Source organism: Calypte anna, chromosome 5, assembly GCF_003957555.1.
Source record: "Calypte anna isolate BGI_N300 chromosome 5, bCalAnn1_v1.p, whole genome shotgun sequence".
Classification (NCBI taxonomy): Eukaryota; Metazoa; Chordata; class Aves; order Apodiformes; family Trochilidae; genus Calypte; species Calypte anna.
This window is the reverse complement of record NC_044250.1, coordinates 2,717,065-2,740,697: the sequence shown is the minus strand read 5'-3', so window position 1 is coordinate 2,740,697 and position 23,633 is coordinate 2,717,065. Positions and strand designations below refer to the sequence as shown.

General features: G+C 42.8%; 1 protein-coding gene across 6 annotated transcripts in view; it reads left to right on the top strand.

Annotated features, from left to right (window-relative positions):
• The first annotated feature begins 1,038 nt into the window (after positions 1-1,038).
• Positions 1,039-23,633, top strand: part of ANO1 (anoctamin 1) — a 73,923-nt gene continuing 51,328 nt past the window's right edge. For 4 of the 6 annotated variants that reach the window (XM_030451454.1, XM_030451455.1, XM_030451451.1 and 1 more), the window contains exon 1: positions 1,213-1,512. In XM_030451454.1, the coding sequence (XP_030307314.1) occupies positions 1,455-1,512 (58 nt within the window). In that variant the 5' untranslated portion in view covers positions 1,213-1,454. Of the gene's footprint in view, positions 1,099-1,212; positions 1,513-23,633 lie in introns of those variants that run through there. The other 2 variants (XM_030451456.1, XM_030451452.1) reach the window with 2 other exon arrangements.

Below are 23,633 nucleotides of genomic sequence, written 5' to 3'. Positions count from 1 at the left end.
AGCGAGTGGTGGCTATTTTACACCTCATATTTCTAAAGAAAATAAGAAAACTGTAGCCTGGTGGTGTTCTGTGAGGGCTCACACTTGTGTGTACTGCAGTTTTCAGAGCATCCCTCCTGGACCAGACCTGGAGCAGGGAGGCAGCCAGCTGTCACATGCCTGGGAAATGGGGTCCTGGCTGTGTTGGTGTGGGTGGAGGTGAATACTGGGGCAGTGGGAAAGATGGGGAGCTGATCTGGGAAGGGTTCCAGGCTGTATCTTGGATGAGGGGAGAGTTATCACTGGCAGCCACAAATCATGGGATCACAGAACGGTTTGGGTTGGAAAGGACTTGAAACATCCCCTGGTTCCAATTCCCTGCATGGGCAGGGACATCTCCCACCAGCCCCATCCAACCCTGAGCACTCCAGGGATGGGGCAGCCACAGCTTCTCCGGGCCACCTGTGCCAGTGTCGCACCAATCTTCACAGGAAAGAATTTCATCCTCGTGTCTCATCTAAATCTACCTTCTTTTAGCGTTAAACCATTCCCTGTCATCCCATCCCTCCATGCCCTTATCAAAAGTCCCTCCCCAGCTTTCCTGGAGCCCTGGAAGGTGCTCTAAGGTCTCCCTGGAGCCTTCTTTTCTCAACCCCAACTCTCAGCCTGGCTCCAGAGCTCCGTGCCTCGGGTCTTCTCTGTTGCCTCTGGACTTGCTCCAATAGCTCCGTGTCCTTCTTAGCGGGGGGACCCCAGAACCAGACTCTTGTCTCCACCCGGAGTCTCGACGAGTTTGGGTTTTTTTCCCTTCTTTTATTATTGTTACGCGGAAAGGTGCGGGAGCTTTTAACATCCATTAAAAAAAAAATATAGGAAAGGGAGTAGGGAAACGGGGAAATCGCCTGAATTTCCGGCACTGCCTGGGGCTCAGCTCCAGCGCATCCCCTCCGTCTGTGCCCACCCCCATCTCCGCGGGGCCGCGGGTGCGCAGGGCGCGCTGACCTTTCGCGGCCGCGCTTCCCCCCCCCCCCCCCCCCTCCGTTCCCCCTTTCCCCGGCAGCAGCTGCCGCTGTCGCTCTAGCTCCGGCGCCCAAGGTCAAGGCAGCGCCGCTGCCGCAGGTAGGCGCGGAGCTCCGCGCAGCCTGCGCGGGGGTGGGCGGGCAGGGAGGGAGAGGAGCGGCGGTGGAGGCGTGCCGGGGAGGGCCGGCTCCCCGCCGAGGGCCGCGCTCCCGGCGGGCCGGGCCGCCGCCCGCCGCCCGTATTTAAAGTCTGTCCGGGGGGCGGCGGGACGCTGCGCGGTGCCGCTCGCTGGATGAACGCGCCCTCCCCGCAAAAAGAGAAGGGAGGGAAAAAGGGAGGGGAGGAAGAAAGGGAGGAAGGAAGGAGAAAGAAGAAGAGGAGGTGAAGGAGGAGGAATTGCGGGCGAGTTGAGTTTGGTACCAAGTGGCAGCTGGGCTGCAGGGCTCGGGTAGGAGATGGAGAAGGATGAGATCCACCTGCGCAGGCTGCCCGCCGCCGCGCCCTGGGGACCGCGTAAGTCTTTCCGCGGCGGGAAAGGTGCGGGGATGGGGTGCGCTCCTGCCCGGCCGGGACATGGGCTCGGCGGGCGGCCGCTCGTCTCGGCCCCCCCGCCCAACTGCCCCGATAAGGGATGTATTATTAGCGTTTCGTACACTATTTTTAAAAACCCAGGAATAATCTCCACAAAGTATCAGTGAAAAAAAAAAATAGCTGTCTCCTGCCTATGCCCAGCCCCCCCCCCCCTCCCCGAAAACATGAAATAGTGCAAAGTCCTCTTTATCTCCATTAATATAATAATTAAAAGCTTGTCTAACCCCGGGAAGCCAATTTAATTGCTGGAGTATAAAGTAGATGGGATAAATCCTTGAGTTGATGATTGCTGTTGATTCACACTGTGCTGCGGAAGCTGAGCAAGAAATGATAATAAGTAAGCTCTTACAAAATGAAATGGGTCTGTCTCAGGTTGGCACTTTTTACAGAACTGGCTAAATCCTATATCTCTATATCATTAACTAATGTGTGCAGCAAAATAAATTATATATATTGGAAGGGGAAAATACATTCCTTGGCTGAGAAATAACAGAATGTTTAGAGCCAAAGAGCAGATCGTTTAAATGGTAGGGGGTGGGAATTTCCTTGGCTTCCCTCTAGAAATCAATCACAGCTCAGTGTCTGTGTGCATCCATGTGCACCCACAGATGCATTTGTGTAAAATCTTCACATACACGCTCTGTGTATATAAAACCTTCATGCACACCCATTGGAACACAGATTTTACAAGAACTATTTACTGAACACATTTTTTCTACCAGTTTAGAGACAATAAAACCAGAACTGAGATGCTAACCAGGACCATACTGGAACACACTTGATTATCCAGCTGAATTGTATACAAATGAAGTAAATTTAGCATGGCACCATTTATAAATTCCATGCTTTACAATCAAAATTCCAAATCTAACTGTTTGCAGCTAAGAATAGCCTGGGGAGCCCTTTTCTTTACTCCCTCTTTTTTGGATTCCCATGAAAACTGTTATCCTGGAGTCTACTCACTACATGGGCAAATATTTCACTAGAGTTTAACACGTTTCTAAAAGAAATGCTGTATGTTCATCAACCCATAGGCTAGCCAGAGGGCTCAGAATGAAAAGAAAACCACTTCTTTAATTAGTCTGACACAAAACCAGCTGGGCTTTATATTTAAATACTGGGGGATGGAGTTCCTGTGTACCACTGATGTCCCATCTCAATTTATTTTAATAAGAAGTAGCTCAAACTTTTCAAAACTGAACTGGAAAGCAAGTAAAGCATGGGAAGCTGCAGTGTTATCATAGTTCATTACCAGAGATATCAGTAAGAGGACTACATGATAAAGTAGCACTAGAAAGCTCTACCATTACTCATGGAGCAGGTGAGGTGGCAGATTACCATGAGGTAATCCCAGTGGTTGGGAGAGAGACCTGAGACATTGTTTGGGTGGCTCCTTTATCTTTGAGAAACTTTGCATTATATTTCACAGTGACATTCTCTATTTAATTTACTGTATCAGCCATTAGCAGCATGGGCACTCTGTACCAGCTTCATCAAGGAGCAGTTTTGTTCTCGGAAGTGCACGTTTGTATTTTGATTGATAACCTATCCTACAGAGCTCATTAGAAAAAACTGTTTATAAGATGAAACTCCTGTCTAATGGATCCATGTATTGGGGTACAAATCCTATCCTGTTCTTTGGTAACTTCTGCATTCTTGCTGGAGAGACATGGGGACCCATCCTTGATGTTTTTACATGTTCTTTATAATAAAAAAAAAAAACAAACAACCTCCTTGCTTGTTACAAGGAGCTGGGGAAAAGTTGGGGTTGTGGAGAGGATGATAGAAGATGGGAAAAGGAAAGGCAGCCTATGCTCCCCTTAATTCTGGGTAAATACTCTCAGTTATTACCTACATCCAAAGTACTATTTTACTTCTTGCTAGCGAGGAAAAAGATGACCTCAGTACATTATTTTTGGCTCTTTTGGTGGCATGGAAGGACAGGTGTCCTCAACTACATCTGTGCCCTGAGGTCCCAGACATTGCAGCTGATGGCTGGCAGCTCATTTTGTGCTGATTCCTTCCTCCTGTTCTGGGGTAATGAGGGCATTTAATGAAGATGGGACGAGGGTCAGAATTGGGGTAGGCTCTGGGGAAAAGTATTGCCATGTTGTCTTCAGAATGGACCATGGTGACATCCTGTCACTTCAGAGAAAGGCTTAGAGGCACTAGGACATGTGCTCAGCACAAGATTAAGAATCTAGTCCTTACCCTTAGATTTCAGCAACCAAAAGGTCCCTGAATAAACACCTGACCTCTTTGAAAACCACAAGAGCTTTTTGTCACCGACTTAAATTTGTCAGACCAACACTCAAGAGAACAAAATGCTTTCCCTTTTTTTTTCTAGAAGACATTCGTCCAGAGCTGGGACTTTCCAGCACAGCTCCATAGCTCTCACTGTCTATTACCCTGCTTCCCATGGTAGCACTGCAGCTATTTCCATTAACGGTGAAAATGATGAAGCATATTAAGCTAATAATTAATCAGAGATGACAAGGGACTAATAACTGTATTGATTTAATTAGGACTTCTTTTCCAGCTCTGTAACTTGCAGTCGTGCACATCGTGAACTTAATATTTTAATTTGCAGTAATAACTTATTAATTTCTGTGGATGAGCACACACGCAGCCCAAGCTGGAGCTCTGACTTCATGCTGGACTTGAGGTTTGTGCCTTGGTCCACCAAATAAAACAGCTACAGGAGTTGTGAGGTCCTGTAGTGGGGCAGTTTGTCAGTCAGTGAGAGCTCATCCAGAGCACTGGTGGGAAATGGGGAACTGCAGAGTCAGATGTGCTGGGTGTGCTGGTGGGGTACGTGTAGCTCTGTGGCCACACACTGTGGGTGTAGGGATAGGACATGAAATATGGGGTAAAAGTTGCATGCCAAAACAGAAGGCAGGAGAGTAAGCCTGGGAAGTAGCAGTATTTATTGGCACCAGGAAGGGAAAGATGTCCCTTTTGGCTTTAATTACACCCTTTGGAGTCTGGCAGTTTTGCAGGAAAGGAAATGCTTGGGGACATGTTGTGGTTGGAAAATAGTGCTCGCTTCAAATTAGGATCACTTTGGGGAAAAGGAAGAAAGGAAGGGACTGTAACAGGCATGACAAACTTCAGGACTTCACTGGGCGAAAAGCTGATAAATGCTAAGTTTATTTTAGTGGGACACTTGCTGGCCATGCTTGATATCTTACATAGCTGGGTCCTCAGCAAGTCACCCTTTGATACACTCCTGACCAGACACTTCTCTAGGAGTCAAAGGAGGGAAAAGCTGAGAGCAAAGGGTTAAATATATGGCTGACATCTCAGGAAAGAGATCTCGTGAGCCTTAGGGCTCAGTATCCTGTTCTGTGTTCTCAAGGTACTTGTGAATCTTTGCACTGGACCATCAAAAGGCTGAGTTCTCCACTGTGTCTTCATTGCTACAGAGGGAGGAGATCTCTGCAAGCCAAAAGCGCTGACCAGGCTTCAGAGGAGGGCTGTCCAAAGCCCTTTGATATTATCCTTTGGCAAGATGATGGGGAGTTTTGGGTACTTAAGCTATCAACATTTTGTGTAGAGTTGTTGGGTCCCTGTACATGAGAACATGTAAACCATGAGATTGATGAGCTCCAACAGGAGAAGCCACCACTTCTTTATTTCTTGCAAGTGCTTTCAGTGAAAAAGTTCTTCTACAAACATCCTCATGCTTTATTATACAAGCCTATCATGGAATAATTCTGCTTACTTTCAGAGGCTATGAAAGCAGTTTATCTTGGGAGAGTGTGTGCCAGTATGGGAATCCTCACCTTCCTGACCTCACCCACGTTTGCTGCCAAACTTGAGATTATGGCTGGACTTGCACTTCTGTCATAGGTACAACCCCCAAGAGGGGTTTTACAGATGACAAATTTTCAGGAGCTGGCAGCCTCTGTGCCCTGCTGGGACCCTACCACGGTGTTATTTTCAGTGGTGCTAAGTCATCTTGTGCCAGCTGCTAGATCTGAGCAATGTAACAGGGTAATGTGAACAGCACTGCAGGACTTCTTTCCGGTACTTTGAAGAGCAAAAAGACAGTGGTGTCTCTGCTGTCACTGCCAGGTAATTTATGGTAAATCTCAGCCTTTTCCAAACAACCACACTGGCTGCCTTGCTCGAGAGGCTCTGAACGTGCAGGAAGCAAAGCTTCTCGTGCTGGGCTGCATTAGTCACCACTTCTGCTTCGTAGGCTAACCCACATGCCCTCAAGGGAAACAGAATTTATTTATTTGCTTTAGCCTTTTGATTTGTAGCCCTCGTATCCCTCTATTTCTGAACGTAGTACTACAGCCTGGTGGGAGGGCCATCCCTTCTCCCTGCCCCCTAACCTCCCTGTATCCTTTAGCCTCCATCTGCAGACAGCTGACCTGTGTCCCTGTGTACACCCTTGCTTTTCCTTTATTCTGTTTCTTTGTGTTGCATCGTGGGTTCTGCCATCCCCATTTGCTTTTTCTTACAGTGTCTTGTCCCTGGAGCAGCCTCTCCTCTGTGCTTGGCCCAGATGCCTGTGTTGCCTCTCCTCTTCAGACTCCCACAGTTCACATCTTTGAACCTTCTACTGGCAGTCTGTCCTTCCAGCCATTATGGAAACTATTTCCAGATTTGAACTGATAAAAAAGATAGTAGTAACACTAGATCCAGTGCCTTTCCCCTTTAATATCTTTGCCTGCTTACCTTATCTGCATATCTGATTAATTCTTGGCAGCTCTGTCTGTGCTAGGCCCTGGATGTACATTCTTATTCCTGTGAGTATGGCATTAATAATATATATAATCACTGAAATGTCCTTTCAGACTGTAGCTCTGAAAAACAACCTGTATTTTTTTAAAACTGACACAAACACCTATTACTTTTTGTCCATTGCTGTAAGTGCTCCAAGGGAGATTTAAAATCTGAAATCTGTTATGGAAAGGCTTTCATATCTTATCAATTATTTAACTCATGTCATGACATCAGTGATTACAAGCTGTGTGTTCCTGGCTTCCAGTCCCACTGTCTGACCTCTCCCTCTATCTCTATCCTGTGTAAGGAGAAATGTGATGAGTCTGTACTCATGAGGGGAGAGAAAAAATTATTTTCTAAACACACTGAAAAATATTTGTTGCCTCTTGTACATCTTTGTTGACGTCAGCTGATGTCCTGCTTGCAGAACAAACTTGGAATATGCAAGAGGGATCTATCTGTTTGTTGATAAATAAGGTTCATGAAGAAAAACTGCCTAGGAAGAAACACATTTTACATTAGTCAGTAAAAAAAAGGGGAAGCTGGCAACTAAATTACATTTCCAGGGCAGATGCAGGACACATTTTTAAAAAGTGAATCAGAAAAGTTCTCAGAGACTTCTTCAACATCCTAGAGGTAAAACTAAAACTAATAAATGTAGAGTTCCCTTGATAAATTTTAAAGCTCTTCTTTTATCATGATAATATTACAGTTCTATAATTGTTCTAAAGAAGATGAGCAAGAGCCCAGGGGTAAGTTTCAGGGATAAGTGTCACTCAAAGTTTTAGGTTTTACTGCTTTAAAGTAAGGAAAGTGGCAGAATGTTTCCAGTGCAGCATTAACAGCCAAAGAAAACCCTGTTGTGCATTTCTGTCTGATCCTCTGTACTCCAGCATCTTGGCTGACAGTGTACCACAAGATATGGCGATGAACATGCTTTGCAATTCTTCCTCGATTTTGGCAGGCAAAAAATGCAAAATATGGCATGACTTGATGCTTGTGGTATGATTGCCCAGAAGAAATCTTCTGCAGACTCCAAAAGATGGAAGCTTTTATGCAAATGCCATGAAATCCATCAGGGTTTGTTGCAGCATTATTGTCCTGAAAAGGTTTTTTACTGATGGATGGGCAGGATTTTGGCAAGAGAAGGGAAAAGAAGGGTTGTGTGGGTGTGCTGCATTTGCTGCTGTGGTCCTGGGAGCTGAGCATCCATCTCTGGTTTCAGTTACCTTTTTGGTTGTGCTCAGCATTGGCACAGTCTGTTTCAGTGGAGAAGTTATCTGGACCTTGAGACCATTTCAGTATTTTTAGCCTGGTGTGGACACTGCTGATGGATGGAGGGTGTGTGGCTGACAGTGTAGGGTGTACCACGCTGTATCTGAAGGAAGGTAACACCTGTAGGACCACTGAAAGGGTAAGACTCAGCAGACCAATGTCAAAAAAGCTGTAGCATGTGTGGTCAAACCCTTTCCTGGGGCTCACTTGTGGAAACTCCTGTATTATTCCTCTGTGTGTTCCTGGCACAGAGTCTGAGATTGGTCCAAAGAAGGAAAATGGTTCTCTGTGTGTAGTCTGAATGTTGTTGGTATGTGGTCAGCAAACCTCATCCAGATGCTTGTATCTTGCTGCATACTTTTGAATGTTCTTTTTCGGATGAATGGCAAGAACAGGTTTCTAAAAATAATGGTTTTCCCTTTTTACTTCCTGTGACTTAATATACTTTATTTATCTATACAGCTACCAGTCATCATCATTCTTCAGCTCAAAAGAGCATAAACAGAAATGAGCCTGAGTCACAAAGTAAGGGTGGGGAGCCAGGCTTTTTCCAGGTTCTTAGCCAGGTGGAGGAGTTGCAGGCCAGGGCTGATGGAGGGAAAGGGATGGCTCTGGGGTTGTGCCTCAGGGATCTCACATGTTACATAGAAGGGAAAGGCTGCCTTCTGCCACTTTCTGCATCTGCTTCCAAGTGCAAAGAGGTAGTAAATAAATAAGAGCAGATTTTTAAGGGTAATTTATCTCTAAAATTCTAAATCTGAGAGAGATTCCAGTTAATTCCAGCTGTACCCCAAAGGTTGATCAGACCAAAATCCAAAGTAACAATTCCATTCAGTCAGCTCAGGTAACATCCTTCTACAGAGGGGGAATACAGTCAATTTGTATGTTGCTGATAGTGTGCCCCAAACCAGTTGTAAATTTGAATCAAACAGATCTGAAAATAAATCAATATTACAGGGATTTTTAGGGAATGGTCTTTATTCTTGTCCACTATCCTGTAAGACTGCTCTGTACAGCATGAGCAGAACATGCTATAAAATTGTTTATTCATTAGAAATAGCTTAAAACATGCTGAGCATCATTTTCATTTCCAGAATATATCTTGGGGGTACCTCTCCTTGTTGCTGAGCAGCACATCTGTGTATTTATTATCATGTGTGTGAAATAGAAAACACACTTTATAAGCTACACCTGGACTCTGCTTGTGCTCTCTGAGCTCTGTGTATCCACACCCCTGTGTACTCAGGTATGGGTGACAGGACTGGCTTTGGCTCCTGTGGGAAAAGCAGATTTACTAAACAAGAATGCAGAGGAAGTGTCAACATTGCAGGTTTTTTATCAGCATGATTGTATGGAAGTTGTCAATTCAGTAATCTTTAACTTTCATTTCAAATGATTAAATGCATTCAGTTCAGCTTTACTAAAAGTCTGTGCAGTCTGTCGGGCTATATTGTCTGACTTTGGATGTGGTGGAAGCTGACACAAGATTTCACACACACAGACACAATCCTGTGTCTTTCCTGATCTTACCAATACATACATTTTTCACATTTTCACATGCAGCATGTCTGGTTTGCTTCTTAATGTGTAGCTCTGCTTCCTCCCCTTCTTTCTCTTCTCAGTAGTACCCACATTTGTTTAGTTTCTTGCTCAGCTCTTCTTGCTGTTGGATTGCTGGGGGAAAGCAGCTGCTTCTCAGGAAGTGCTGTGTAAAGTATTGCAAAGGTTTTCCTGTGCTTCACCTCTAAATGTCAAGTTAATTAAAAGGAATCAAAGCTTCAAAGAAAGCAATAACCTTCCCTCTGAGATCCATGTTTGCTGTTCCTGTGAGTTACATGAATCTCCTACAAGTAGACAGGGACAGGATTTAGACCAGAACAGGTTGATGTGAGGTCTCAGGGGCTGGGTAACGTGGGTACCAGCACTGTAGTAGTAGGGATGTGTTTGCAGACTCCATCAATTTATCTGTGAACCATCTTCTGGAGTTTAGTGTTAACATCAACAAGGACATAGATTTGAAATGCTGCTTCATCTTTACAGTTGCTGTCAATAGCCCATTTGGCAGATAGCTTAGACCAGCTAAAAGGCAGAGGACAGCCTAAGGTACATTGTGAGGACCTACTCCAGCTAGCAGAGACAACTATTTTTTTATGCTATGGATTTGTATTGCAAATTCAATCACTTCACAGCAATACTTTGCACCATGTGCCATGAGATGTAAGATGCTGTTGGCTCTCAGGATAGGAACAGATCTGTGTCTGAACAGTGGTACCTGAGGACATGCAGGAGATCCTCCTTTTGCTCCTGTGGTGGGAAACCAAGTCAAAAGGCAAAGGCTGAACACAGAAATTGTGTCCCAGCCCTTTGTGGATGCTTTAAAAGTGCAGCTCCTTTTGCATCACATTCATTTGCTGTCACCAGACTTTCTGTATATGGCAGGAACGGATATGTTGAATTTATGGGTTTGACAGGTAATAGAAAACAAGAATTGTCATCTCATTTCACTTGAAATGGATTCAGCTGAGAGGAGGTAAGACTTGTCCAGTGTTACTCCATGTGCATTGTGTAGGTGGGAGTAGAAGAAGCAGAAGCAGACCCTCAAATCAAACAGGGTAAAATTGTTCTAGGTGCTTCTTAGTTAAAAATGGGAGTTTGGACTGTCAGGTTGTGCTAGTTATTCACCTGGCTGTTTACTTTGCTAAATGTCACCACACTGGAAAATCTGGCCTGAATGAAATAGCTTAGTTTTGGAAATTGCAGCTGATCACTGTCATTTGAGAATGAATCTGGTCTCTCAAACAGCCAAAGAGTAATGACAGGTCATTGACTGCAAGAGAAATTGTGCTCACAGTGTACCCTTCTTAAACTGCTTTAATGTCTTGTGTGTGTTGTGATAAACTATTTTTAGTTAATCTTCACCATTTCAGTCCATCTGAGAACACAACTGAGTAGTGCAATAATAAAACCCCCAAGCCCCTTACTAAGACAAGAGTAGAAACAAGTTTGGGGTTAGATTTTAAACATTCTGTTACATACCAGAAGCATGTAAATCAAATCTGAGTTTTCTAAAGCTAGTAGCTTCTATATGGCAGCTGAATTCATGTAATTTTAAAACTTTCTCACTGTAGCATCTTGCTAAAGTTAATAGAGCCAGATTCTTGTTTCCAAAACAAGGTCTTTGTTGTCTCGATAATATAAATTAATGAAAGCTTTCCTTTTTCTCTTTCTCTTCAATATGTTTTCTCAAAATAACTCATCAGGGCTGTATCCTGCAATTTGCTGTGCCCTCTGGCCCTCAGCCAGTGGAGCACTTAAGCAGAGAAACAGCCCTGGTTTTGGTGGGAAGTGGGCAACAGAGCACAGGACCCTCCTGTGTGTCCCAACAGCTTCCACCCCTCGGGGTTTTCCAGGGGAGTTACCAGCACGCTTCCCACCCAGCACCCTTCCCACCCAGCGTGGGGTTCTCTCCCCCAAACAGGAACACTATTCCACAAGATAATCCTGATCCTTTATTCATGCATCTCTTTGAGTAGTGGTTTTAAGCCCTATTTAGTTGAACTGGAGGATCTTAGGATTTCAGGTAGCTTCTCATGAACTCTGCTCTGGAACTCAGCGGAGATTTTTTGCCATCCATCTTAATTTTGGAAGCAAAGCACATGTCTAATGGTAGTGGAGGAGTTCAGCATCTTGCCAGTCAGGGCACTAAATCTTTGAAGTAAAATCCAGTCAAAGCAGTTCCTGGGAGCCTGGGATTGATTTCAGTCCAGCAATTACTCTGTATTGACTGACTTGAGCACATTGCCCATCAATAGCAGGAGTTGCCTGCAGAGCCTGGGTTGCGGGAAGCTCTCATGTTTTGCAGGTGGCAAATAAAATCAGGGACTCTGGCAGACATCTTTCAACCTCAATGAGACCAACCTAATGTTAAAAAAAATGACTAAAAAAGGCACTGAAATGTCATGCACTGTGTGAAGGGTGTATACATGCTGTCATTTAATAATGTGAGGAGGAAATTAAAAATTTCTCATAATGAGATTGTTGCAGGGAATGTCACTCCCCTGGAGTTTGTTATTGCTATCAGACCAAACAAGGAGCTAATTTAAGCATTTTCCCTCTTCCTAAGTTTGTTACCATTGCTCTTTCTGTTGCACCACATCCTTTCTGCAGCTGCTTTCTGTTTTAGTCTTTTTTTTTTTTTTCCCCAATTTATTTTTAAGATTGAAAAGGAGGAGAAAAGGGGATATTATAGGAACAGAGACCAAACTGGGTAAGGGGAGTGTTTCAGCTATCCACAGGCAGGAAATTTGAGCTCCTCTGGAACCTCAAAGAGTCCTGGAGCAGTCTCATTATTTTTATATATTTATTTCCCTGTTTGGCTGTTCTGCCTGCTTTTCCCACGTTATCATCAAAGTGGCCCCAGAAAGGACAGTTGTGAAACAGAAACTATCTGTGGATAGAGGAACAAAAACAGAGCTTTTGTTAAACTACAGATGCCTTGGTTTTAGCAAAAACAAACAACTTCAACTGCTGTCAGGATTTGCAAGCATTGCTGGTCTCTTCTAAATGTGTTTTAATATTGAGGTGGGTGGGAGGAAATAGGGAAAGGCAAGAAGGGATGTCAGTGGAAGTCCCATCTTGTTGAAATTTGGGTAGAGCCAATCCACCTCTGGTGATTTCTCCTTCTTCTAACTCTCCCCTGGCCTGGATGCAGATAGGTTTGCAGCAGAGAAGCTAAAGGAAAAAATAGTTTCTTCCCCTGGTTCACATGAACTGCTTTGAACTGGAACAGATGTGGATGTACAGAACTATCTGCTTACACTGACTGTTCCATTTATAACCACAGATTTTCTATTCAGGTCTCTTTATCATTTTAACTTATTTTGTGTTTCCACATCCTTTTCCACAATAAGATATTCTTAACCAAAAAGGGTTTTTCAGCTCACAAACCTACTCAAGTACTATTCCTTCCAGGAACTTACAATGTTCATTATTGTTCAGTGACTTTCTTGCTAATACTGGTGGCCAGGGGAGGCAAAGTTGAGTTTGGATCTGTGGTATTTGTAAGCCAAGGGCTCAGAATATCAGTTTATTACCAAATTAGGGCAGAATCCGGCAGCTGATGTAATGGTGCTAAAATCACACAAAAGGTGTTTGTAATATCTAACTTCCCAATGGCATTTCTATTAATTTTCTGCTTTGTGGAACTGTATTCCCCTTTGGTGTACAAAATAAGTTTGTGTGCAACCCAGACCAAAATTGTTCCACTGAGTACAGATAAGGGATTCAAATTAAACCACAAAAATTTGGACCATGGTTTTGTTTTTCCTTTGTGTTTTTCATGAACTCCTACTTTGAAGTCCATTCACTGATTTGATTAAATGCTCAATAATTAATTCCACAAATGCTCTGCTGAGGAAGGTGAGCCCTGCAGCTCCCATTGAGGGAGTCACAGGGATGTGTCCTGAGATAAAGAAAAAAATGCACAGAGTTAGAGATGAAATCAGGAGTGGTAAAACTAATCAGTTATGCCTCTCCAGTTCTGCACTCACTCATGCAGACCCTGTGGCCTATATTACAAAATTAGGAATTCATTTTTTAAGAGTTACTTCAGTTTCTGTGTTCTCTGATTTTCTATGGAAACACTCAGTTGTTTGTATAGTGGAGACCATAAGTGTCAAGTTCTTTGTTTTAACTTTGTTGCTTTCGGCGTTGAAGCAGAAAACAAAAATTTAATCAAAGTTGTGGAGACAGATAGGATTTTAATTTAAAACTTATTAAAACTTGAAATCCTCTGTGACCATGGGGTTTCTTTGGGTTTAGCCATCAACCACCTCCTACACTACCTTTCTTCATTATCCAAGGGTTGGACTCGATGATCTCTGAGGTCCCTTCCAACCCGGCCAATTCTATGATTCTATAAAGGCACCTTTATCTTCTGGTTGTCTCAATACCAACTCTAAAACTGGATGGTACAGTAAACTGGATCTGTTGTGTTGGTATTGGAGGAACCATTCCAGGAAGGCAGAGTATCCTGGTACCCCAGGCCATGGATTAATCACAGCACTGGATAAGAAATGCTTTGCTCTTGTGAGGTTACTGTCATATCACTCAAGTTACATTAAGTTAAAGGCAAAGACAAGTAGATACCTGCAGTATGGAAGAGTTTCAAACGTTTCCCAACAATGAATAGATGAAGAAACAAACGAAAAACTTGTGCTTAGTCTGCTTGTACCAAGGTTAAACAGATAAGATTTTTCTCTCCATCTATCAAGCTGATAGGGTGTAGACAGGATTCTGACACACAACTTGCACTCACTTAAACTCTTGTGCAATTGCACCCCTGGGGTGCATCTTTCAGTAGGAAGTGTTTCCCTTGCTCTTTTCTCCTTCCCATTATCCATAAACTTTCCATTTCAATAGCTGTAGCTCCCTTTAGTTGCTAAGTTTAATTTTCATTTAAAGTTTCTTCAAAGAAAAAATACAGGTATTCAACAGCAAATATTTTTTAATACCCACACAACAGTTTCTCCTAAACTCTCTTAATGTCCTTGGGCTCCCCTTCTGCAACACTCTTAAGAATTAAAGAATTCTTTAGAGGAATTAAAGCTTCATGGGAATTTACTCAGTCTATGACCACATCAAAGCTGTGGTTGAAGTCCAGTTTTCAAACAATCCCCAAAGTTGGCCCAGTCTGGTGCTTCAGTTCTGATTTGATAGGATGCAGTGAGGCCCTCCTTGCAAAATCCAGCAAAGGTTGGAGAGCAGACCCCAAGTACCCCAAAGCAAATTGCTGTCTGGACAGAGGCAGCATCTCATTTGTCCATTCCTGTAATTTATCCCCATGAATTGTTTCATCCTCTCTTTCACCAAAGTCCCACGTAATCTTTCTGGTTTTAATATTGACCAGTAGTAATTTCTTAATGTGAAGAATGTGTGGTGAAGGAAAATCTGTTTCCAGTTCTTTGATAGATCAGTTCCATTTTTCTTCACATTTGCCACTTTTATTGACTGTATTTTTAAGGGAAAATAATTACTTGGAGTCTGGTTTTAGTCGAGGACTTCTCTGGTTTGTGTGATACACAGACCAAGACCTGCTTCATCACAGGAATAAAATTGGGTGGGTAAAAAATGTTCCCTGCCTGCAACAAATAAATCAAGTGTACAAGGATATGCAGCAATGTAACACGTGTGGGCACTAAGGATAAGCAGACACAGCAATCTTTGACAAGTTTTAGGTATATCACTTGGACATGGGATGTATCTTAGTAGACAGTCTGCCACTTTTATTCCCTAGTAACTTTTGACAAGAGACAGATAATACTGCAGAGTTTATTTTAAGGTAGATTGTTTAAATTTCTGTCTGTTCTCTCTCTCTTTTTTTTTTTTCCTGGATACTTTCCCTTTTTCATACGAAAAAAAAATGTGCCCCAGCTATTTGTTAGGTTTGGGGATTTGGGGTAAATAGCTGGTTTTATCTGGGAAGGAAGCACTGGATGCAGCTGGGTGCTGTTGGGATGTCAGCTCCTGAGCTGGGAGCCCCCAGAGCAAGAAGGGAGCTTGGGGAGCTCAAGGGATACTGAGTCTCCATCTGCAAGAAGGAAATGATACTTCTGAGCTGTCCCTAAAGTCCATGTGGAAGAATACAGATTTTTTTTTTATTCTTTACTCTTTTTCCTTTCTTTTTCTTTCTGGATGTATTTTGTTCTTTGGTCAGATGAGCACTTGGGAATTCTGGTGAGCACTCCTGCCCCTGAATAATTTTCTTCTAGATCCAAAACGTCTGAGTTCCAGTTTGGTTGGTAAAGTGTTGTCTCATTTTGTAAAAGAGATGTCAAAGCCCTTCTTGAGTCTAGCTGGCTCTTTGCATCACTTGGTGTCCTGTAGTGAGAGTTCACAAAGTGAACAACTGCTTCACTTTGTGTATTCTGTATTTTAGTGATGTTTTACAGCACCTGGAGTGGGCAGGGCAGGATCAGGGTACCCTGTTCAAAAAAACAAAAAACAAAAAAAGTAGACATCAGTACAGTCCTTTCTTTGTGTCTCCTGTGGTTTTAGAAGCAGGAGTCTTACAGCAGGACCAGCTTCAGCTCACCAGGAGGTTTTGCTCCATTCTTCCCATTTTCTTGCTTCAACACTCCATCAGTCATTCCCGAGCCTCCTGCCTGCAGCCTTCACCTTTCCTTGGACTTGGTAGTGCTGTTCCTTTCCACCCTCATTTACGCAATAATCTGACAGCTTAAACTGACCCTCCTGTCATTCCTTACTTGGGGCATGTAAAGCTTCAACTCAATCCAAAAATCCAGATAAAAATAAGCAGATGGGTGTGTACATGGATGGCTAAAACCTGTTGCTATACTAAACCTTTCTGAGAGCACTAAAGAGCCCTTAAACTCTCTCCATAAGACTTTATGAGAAGATAATTGCAGCTTTTGTTTTCCTGGGAAGGGTGAAACCATCAAATAAAAATCTCTCTGAGTAAGTGAAACTGATGGTCACCAAGGTATGTGTTACAGTTTGGAAATGTCTATGAGAGGCTGTCACTGAGAAGAGGCCAAAAAGAGAGCCTGAAAGAAAAATAAGAAAGGAGGTGGAATGTTATAAAGCTGTAATTATAAACATAGGAGGCATTCTGATATTGTTTCTTTTCTTTAAAACTGCCCTGAGAGCCTGGGAGCTTGCAGCATGAGAGCCAGGAACCCCTTTTTCAGGAAAGAGGGGGAGATGCACCTTGTCTCACCAGTTTTATACATCCAAATAATTATTTGGGGCTGTAAGAGTTAGGAACTATAGGATTTCTAGCCTTAGGGTTTTCCATTGGCTGTAACACAGCTCCAGTAGGGAGGTAACTGAGTGAAGGGAATCCAGGCTGCCCCTTCACTGAAAAATGTTTTGACTCCCTGGTTCTGAAACCTGAAAACCTTCATCTGCTCCCAGCATCATGCAGCCTGTGGACATGGCCCATCATCCAGCATGTAGATGAAAATGTTTTGGAAAGGGCTTTAGAAAAGTATTTCCACTTCTGTTTTCCTTGGTACCAGCTGCTATTGCACCCTGAAAATAAAATGAGAGCTGATTCCTTTGCCTCTTAAGGAAAGGGCACTGTTAAACCAATGTTCCTAGTGGTATGCGTTCAGATTTCATACACTGCTTATTTGGGTGGCTTTGGAAATGTTGTGTTGGAAGATAAGCACTAAAGCTTCCCCAGGGTCAAGGGATGGGCTCCAGCAGCAAGTTCTGGAGATGCTGGGAAGGACCCACCTTGAGATGAGTGCCAGGGTCTGTCCTGCCTCCTGGGACAAGAGGGTCCCTGTTGTGGTGGCCGTGTTGGTGTCCCAGGGTGCAGGCAGGAGCAGCAGTTGGCTTGCAATGCTTACTGCTTGTAATTAAACACTTGAGTAGTACCAGTGGGCAGCAGCTGTTTAGAAAAGAACATGATGGAAATGTGTTGGGACATTCTGGTGGCAACCAGCCCGTGCATACTTGCAACTGAGAGCTCTGTCTCACCTTTGGTGCCCACTCTGTGCCCTCGTTTCAAATGTCCTTAAGGTTGGCTGTGTTAATGAGAACCCCTGGTTAATTTGCTTAACATATTAAAAGCTGTAGTTCCTGGAGCATGTGTGTGACTTAGGGCCCATGAGAAGGCCCATTCAAAAGACTGGGTCTGCTCATGGGCTTCTCTTCTCCTTGGAGCTCTTAATCCTGTTCAGCAGTGCCATTAAAACCACTCTTGGTGATGGGCAAGCAAGACAGGCTCTTCTCCCAGCTCTGAAGTGTTTAAAGTTAATGGCAGATTTCATAAACAGTCCAATAGACTCTGGCACAAATTGTTCATGAAGGGTAATCCTGACAGCATGTGCCATTTTATAGTCTATAAATAGGGTGTCTTTAAAAAATTTTATGTTGATTTTTTTTATGGAGCTCGTGGATGGGTTCCAGTTGTACTCTCAGTGCCTCCAGCTGGGCCCTTCATAGGAATTTTGAACTTAAGATTGCAGGAAATGGAGGTGGAGATGGTGAGGGCAAATTATTTTGTGTTGTTAATACCCTTTTCAGAACATTTGTGGTATATTAAATGTTATCATATGGTCTTTTTGTCACACCTGTATCACATGGACATTATTTGTGGTGTCAATGGAGGGACTGCTGGCTGTTGCTTTTGGAATTTTTTTTTCCTCCCTTTTGTGTTCCATTATTTCATTCAGTTGCAGTCTTAGACAAACTGAGGAAGTCTTCTTAGTTTTGTCTCAGGTGACTTTATGGTGAAGGGTATTATAGAAAAACATTTTACTGCTGTATGGAAATAACCAAAAAAGTGGTGTGTTTAGAGAAGCTTGAATTACTCCACATTTCTGTCCAGTTGCTTTATGTTGTTATTTCTCATCCTTGTCACCACTGGAACACGGATGCTTTAGGAAAAACCTTTTCAATTTGGTCCTACAAGTAGAGAACCAGTCCTGTCTAACCTGAGAGATCTTTTCTTAGCACTAGAGAGGAAATTTACCTCCTTAAATAAGCACAGAACTGTGGTTTCCTCTATCAGGATAGATGTGCTTTGCCCTTAGTGTTGTTCCTTATTTTCAGCTTCTTTATAAAAAAGATCTCAGGTTGTCAGAGCTCCCAGCCTCACCTGGGCTGTACCCATGGCTCAAATTGCACTGAATCAGTGTGGGCACCTTGGCCAATCCAGGCTGCAAACTGAATTATTGAGAATTACTTCAGTAAAAATTTGCCTTTGGATTTAGCTTGCACGAAGGAGAAGGGGTTTTAAAGCTGGACATGGGAGTTTTAAGTGGAGAGTGTCTTGTTGTTTTGTTTTGTTTTTAATCTGTGTTTGTGTTCTGCTCCACCGTGTATTTATTTTAAAATCTAGTTGTGCATCAACACGTTCTCCATCTGAAATGTAGATCTTGGACTGAGATGTTTCAAATGTTTGAACTGGATCCAGTTTTAAAGTGCCACAGCTATCTAAGAAGTACATCAAAGTTTCCTTTAGTGTTCATTTCTTATTATTATCTGTTCTGGAGCACTGATTGTTTTTCAGTGTAATTAGTGTATGCATTTCCATAAGTTCTTTTTCAGATCTTGCATCACATGTGGTCTCATGTTTACAGAAGAAACTCCTCCAGTATCTGGGAGCCTAAGTTTTACTATGTCAAAACCAAACTTTTGCCCTGATTCCACAATTTTAGATCTTGAATCTGCTTCCTATCAGGTTACTTCAGAGGTACTGGTTGGATTTTCTTTGGGGATGAGCATATGTGGTTTGCATTTCTACCCAGTTCCTCAAAGCACCCAAATGAGTTAATGGGAGCTCTGTTCCTCTGTGCAAGCTTTAGGCTGGCTCAGGCAGGACTATTGATAATAAAATATAAAATAAAGCCTTGGTGATGCCAAATTGCCCCCTCAATAATCTCTTCAAACTTGAACTGGTAACAGGAGTGTGTTTATCCTCCAACAATTTCTGTTACATGTCTGTGGAGTGCTGGATCTGGTACTAACAGCCTTAAATCTTACGTTGTTAAACCAGACTCATTGCTTATCTTCCTAGAGAAGGATTTGCTCCAATGACTTGGGATAAAAACCAGACAAGTGCAAAATGCTCCATCTGGGTAGGAGTAATTAGCTGCTTAAATAGCAGCTCCTCAGAAAAAGAAAGTCTAGGAGACATAAACTAAGCATAAATCCACAGTATCTTTTGTAGGGAACATGTAGTAATTCTGCTCAGGGCTGGAAAAGCCTGACCTGGAGTACTTTATCCTGTTTTGAGCATCCTTTTTGCAAGAAAAGCTGAGAGGAAAGCCACAAAACTGAAAAGAAATCCAAGACAACACTGTCTGAGAAGAAAGTTGTGGAAGAGAGGCATTTGGCCAATGGGTTTTATAAACTACCATTTGGGTTTCTATGGTTTTTTGGGAAAATTCATTATCTTCCTCCCATTCTGAAGTGCTCTATGTTAATGCTGAAATTTGTTGGTAACTTGGAGGGAAATGCTCATCTTACAGGGGGGGAAAGGAAAGAGTGGGAAACTCTCTGTGCACACATGGCCTCTGTGCCAGCTGCTTTCAGGAACTCTTGGGTCACCATGTCCAAATCTTTGCTATTTCGAGCAACCACATCACAGAATCCCATTCATAAATTTCTCAAGTACCATTATAAAAATAGTTTTAATTTATTTATTTATTTATTTACTTTCTGTCTTGCCTCCATTGCTCTGATATGAACCTGGTGCCTCAGATCTGGAGCCTCATCTCCTAATGGCCAACTTTGAGTGCTTCAAACACCGACGCGGTTGCACCTGCACTTGGTTTGGTCTTCATTGCCCTTTGGCTTCTTGACCCACTAGAGAAGGAAAGAGGGTGATCAAGGGGTAGTTTCTAATTCTTTTGCTGTATTTTAGAAGTCAGGCTTCTCCCTCCATCTCTATTACCACCCCTCAGTCACTCTGGCATCTGTTTATCCTGGAGCTCATGTTTCTGAAATGGAGGATGGTGAGTACTGCAGGTGATATCTCAGAGAAATGCTGCTCTTGCTCTTTCACCTTTACTGGAGGTGCCTTGCTTGATATACCCCAAATTGCCTTTTTCCTGAGCTGTGTCTCTTAGGGGTGGTTGTGCTGTGAGCAACTGACACATGAGGAAGGAGTCTTGGCCCATCCTGCAATGCCAGACATGGCTTCCACTCAATACCTCTGGAGAGGATTAGAGCAGTCTGTGTTTGGGCAGAAGCCACGTTCCATCAGAGACCTAATGGGCTTGTAAAGGCATTGCAGTCATAGGAAAGATATTTTTGTGGGTGTTTCTTGAAACTGAGAAGCTGTGTTGCCTTTGGGCACGAGGTGGACAGGCAGTGGGTGTGAAGTTTGATCATTACTGGCTGCAGGTTGGGCTGACACTGGTTTCTGCTGTCCTGCTCTGAGAGCACCTCTGCTCTGAGCAGTGACTTGAAGTTCTCAAGAGAAAATGTCTTCCAAAAATGAGATGTGGGTGCAGAGGAGCAGTGTGCCAGCCATTTCTTAAACCATTGTGAGGGGACTCAGACAATCCAACACTTTGAAGTGGTTACCTCTAGTAAAAAAACATTTCTGCATGATTTACCAAGAGGCATGCAAGGTTGTCCCTTACCTGATGTGTGAGGAAGGAGGTGATGTACCAGGTGAGGTTTTCTAGAGACTGAGCAAAAAAAAATAAAAAAATCTCAGCTTGATTTTTGGAGGTGAGGGAATCGAGGCTGTAAGTATAAAGAGTCAGGAGATATCCTGGGAATCACCCTCACCTCTTTTGAGAGAGGGAATCACACATCCTCAGTGTGGACAGAAAGTCCAGTTTCTGAGAGGAGAGATTTCTGACAGGAATTTGGGCAAGGAATCAGATTTAGAAAACTGAAGAAATCAGCTAAGTGTGGTAGCCCACATCATATGGGGCTGGATTTCACATACTCTGAAAAGTCTAAGAAATTCATTGTCACCAGAAAGAGCCTTGTCTTTGGTTGCTACAAAGTAGGGAGAAAGCAGAACTGCAGTGAATGGTAAAGCCAGGGAGTGTAAATTTTGCAGCTGTGCTGTTGGTGGCTTAGTGAAAGATAAAAGACTGGCTGTACAAGATCTCTTTTCCCATCCTCCCTTTTTTTTCCTTTTTTTCCTTTTTTTTCCTTTTTTTCCTTTTTTTATTTTTTTCCTTTTTTTCCTTTTTTTCCTTTTTTTCCTCTTTTTCCTTTTTTTCCTTTTTTTTCCTTTTTTCCTTTTTTCCCTTTTTTTCCCTTCTTTTTCCTTCTTTTCCTTCTTTTCCTTCTTTTCCTTCTTTTCCTTCTTTTCCTTCTTTTCCTTCTTTTCCTTCTTTCCTTCTTTTCCTTCTTTTCCTTCTTTTCCTTCTTTTCCTTCTTTTCCTTCTTTTCCTTCTTTTCCTTCTTTTCCTTCTTTCCCTTCTTTTCCTTCTTTTCCTTCTTTCCCTTCTTTCCCTTCTTTCCCTTCTTTCCCTTCTTTCCCTTCTTTCCCTTCTTTCCCTTCTTTCCCTTCTTTCCCTTCTTTCCCTTCCCTTTTTCTCACCTCTTTTCCCTCTGGTGTAGGGATGGCACCCCCACTCACTTTGATTGTGCTGCTACAAAGCATTTCCATGGCTAAACAGTAGAGTGGGTAAGCAATGTGCCATCCAAAGCTCAGGGAATCACACCATAAATTTCCCCCAAAAAAATAATCAGGAGAGAAGCTGACCAGGACACAAGTGCTAAAGAACCTCAACATCAGCAAGATGTGTCTCTTTCTGCCAAACTAACAGGTAATTATTTCACTTTGAAAAGCAGGATTTCACATATAGGTTTGTCTACAATTGCCTGATTTTGGTGCCTGGCTTCTTAAATCTTATTTAAAAGGTACCAGGCTGAGCCCCTTCCTAGAACCTGAGGGCTGATAAGCAAGTGGGAAGATGAGCAGAGAAAGCACTTGATGTTTTCCTGCCCAGGGAGATCCCAATAGGGCGTTGTGGGAATTGTTACTCAGGCTGGAGTAGGCATGAGGAGGCTTTTTTTTTCCACTGGAACATTATGTTCAGGGGTGACAGCATTGGTCTGGGGACATTTTCTCCTGTGAGAACTGGCACTTCAAAGGCTTTGGGCTGGGTCAAGTCATACCTATGTCTATACTTGTTCCAAATTTCTGTACTATTAGAGTATCCAGCTTTCCAAAAACTACAGTTTTATGATGTACTATTGTGGGACATTCATCAAGAAGACTTTGTGTTCTCTGAAGTTTCCTTGAAGCATCTTGTTGGACTGCTTTCTCCAAAAGTGGCATTCAGTGTCCTTCTTGCCTTCAGTCACAAGGGCTTCCCAAGCAAGAACCAGTCCACAGACTGGGAATGTTGAGCTGAGTTATAAACACTTGCTAAAGGAATCCTGTCAGAGATGAAAGCTGTCAGGAGAGAAATCTTAGTTTCACATAAACAAAAATCCTGATCATGTTAAAATTAGGTAAAGAAAATAAATAGATTCACCTGCACTCCACCCACCTCCTTTCACCCTGCTAAAGGAGCTGCTTGGATGGAAGCTGTTGCTCTGGGAGATCTGATGTAGCCTGACCTAACCAAGCCCCCCAAAGACCCCCTAAACCCCTCACTTTACAGTTTCTCACAGGCCATGAAGCCACCAAAATTGGTAGCACACACATTTTATCCCCAGCATCATTTGCTGCTGCCTTCCCCTTGGTACATCTGTACCATACACTGATGGAAGGATGCCTTGATCTTGTGTTCTTGATCTTGAGATCTGGAGAGTCACAGTGTGAAAATCAAAATTTATCCCCCTAGGAATTTTTTTCAGCCACTGCAACTCTTTCAAATACTGTAAATATCCTATATCTCCCAGATTAATGCATTATAAAGCAACAGCTAATTCAGCATTACAGCCCATGTTCCACCACAACCACTGTTGCTCCATCACATCACAGAGTATCTCTGATACAGAGCCAGTCATAATAATAAAAAAAACCAGTTATGGGTTCCAGATATCCAAATGATTAGTAAAGCAAAAACTTCAAGGTTTGTACTAGCAAGCTATCTGCATTAGATTTGAAAAAAATGCAGAATTGTTCCACTATCATTTATATTTACCTGGTTTTCCTCTGTTCCTTTAAATACCCCTGCTGACATCAGTCCTGTGGTCAAGGAGAAGAAATTTCCTTTCTCTTAATCAGCAATAAATTTATTGCAGGTTTAGAAGCAATCACTTCAGCAGAATTTCTGAAGAGCTTGTACATTAAAACAAGACAAAAAAAATAGAGGCAATTCATAAGGTTTGAAATGTAGCTGGCCAAAATGCATCGTGTGTTTTGTAAACTGCTTGAAGTTACCAATGAACACAGGGTATGTGTTATTAAAAAGCAACCCAGTTTGCAAATAGCAGTTTACAATATGTTTTGGAACAGTTTATGGAATAACAGATACACCAAAGGACAGTATGCAAAGAAATTACTTTTCTAAATATTTTGATGAAACAGATTTTTTTTTTTCACGGAGAGTATTTGTTTTTCTGAGTGCTTCAAT